This window comes from Mobula birostris, chromosome 13 (genome assembly GCF_030028105.1).
Source record: "Mobula birostris isolate sMobBir1 chromosome 13, sMobBir1.hap1, whole genome shotgun sequence".
Lineage (NCBI taxonomy): Eukaryota > Metazoa > Chordata > Chondrichthyes > Myliobatiformes > Myliobatidae > Mobula > Mobula birostris.
In genome coordinates, this window is record NC_092382.1 from 73,818,067 (window position 1) to 73,819,418 (window position 1,352).

The window sequence follows — 1,352 nt, forward strand, 5'->3', positions numbered from 1 at the left end:
CGGAACAGTTCGACAGGACTATCAGCTGAGAGGAGGAGTATTCATACAAACCAGGTCCGCCTCTCTCATTTGGTTGGTGAAATATCAGCTATTTTACACGATCAGCTATATTCCAAAAGAGCTTTCGCGACGAGGGAGAAAAAGACAACTTCTGTCAAAGATTGAGAGAAATTACACCAAACCTACTTCAAACGTTGGAGAGAAGTAGGATAAATCGGTGTCCTGTAGACAGTCGGTCTAACTTAATAGAGGGAAGACTAGCAGGATCCGAAAGGGTCCGGACAGTTGTGGGTATCGCTTCTCCGCTTTTTGGCTGCATCGTCGCACAGTGACAAAGGCAGTGTACAGCTTGCCGCTTGCGTTTTTCTCCGACCTCGGAAACTGCAGAACCATGGCCGGCAAAAACCCCAAGGTTTTTATGGACATCTCTATTCGGGATAAACCCCAGGGTCGCCTAGTGATGGAGCTAAGACCAGATATTGTCCCAAAGACTGCAGAAAACTTCCGTGCATTATGCACAGGCGAGAAGGGTTTCGGTTACAAAGGCTCAACGTTCCACAGAATCATTCCTGGCTTCATGTGCCAGGGTGGCGACTTCACAAAACATAACGGCACTGGAGGCAAGTCCATCTATGGGGAGAAGTTTAAAGATGAGAATTTTCAGCTGAAGCACACGGGGCCAGGCATCCTGTCCATGGCCACTGCTGGACCAAATACAAATGGTTCCCAGTTCTTCATATGCATCACAAGGAGCAGCTGGTTGGATGGGAAACATGTTGTCTTTGGATCTGTGGTAGAAGGAATGGATGTGGTAAGGAAGATGGAGAGCTGTGGCACCGTGAATGGAACACCAAAAGCCACGGTTAAAATCACTGAGTGTGGGCAGTTGTCCTAAAGTATTTGAATTTGGAATTGTACTGTTTAAATAAAGTGTGATTGTTTGGAACTCCAAAAAAAAACACAAAAAAAAACGTCCGGTACTGCTGGCAGATCAGCTCGGTGAAAGACGCTCTTTGGTCGGCCCGAAACTTGATGATCTACCAGATGTCCAGTGTAGACAGGAAAACCTGGATCAGGGGTCGATGGACCGGACCGTGAACCGGAATACCGTCTTTATGGACCGGACGATGACAACATATTTTGGTCTTGTTCTATACAGGAACAGTACTGGATGTCAGTTTTTTCGACAATTTCTAAAGCACTTAAAATTAATTTACAATTTAGCAAATTAACTGTGCTTTTTGGAATAATTCCTCAAAATATCCGTGATATCTCTATGTCTGACCATCATGTTATTGCATTTGTTACATTGGTAGCTAGGAGGGTCATTTTGTTGAAGTGGAAGGATACAT

The 1,352-nt window shown here is 44.9% G+C and overlaps 1 protein-coding gene across 1 annotated transcript; it reads left to right on the plus strand.

The window, feature by feature from the left end:
• Window positions 1-370: 370 nt before the first annotated feature.
• On the plus strand, window positions 371-910 carry LOC140206998 (uncharacterized). The gene has a single exon (XM_072275316.1). The coding sequence runs from the start codon at window positions 392-394 to the stop codon at window positions 893-895; it is 504 nt and encodes a 167-aa protein (XP_072131417.1). The 5' UTR covers window positions 371-391; the 3' UTR covers window positions 896-910.
• Window positions 911-1,352: the final 442 nt, after the last annotated feature.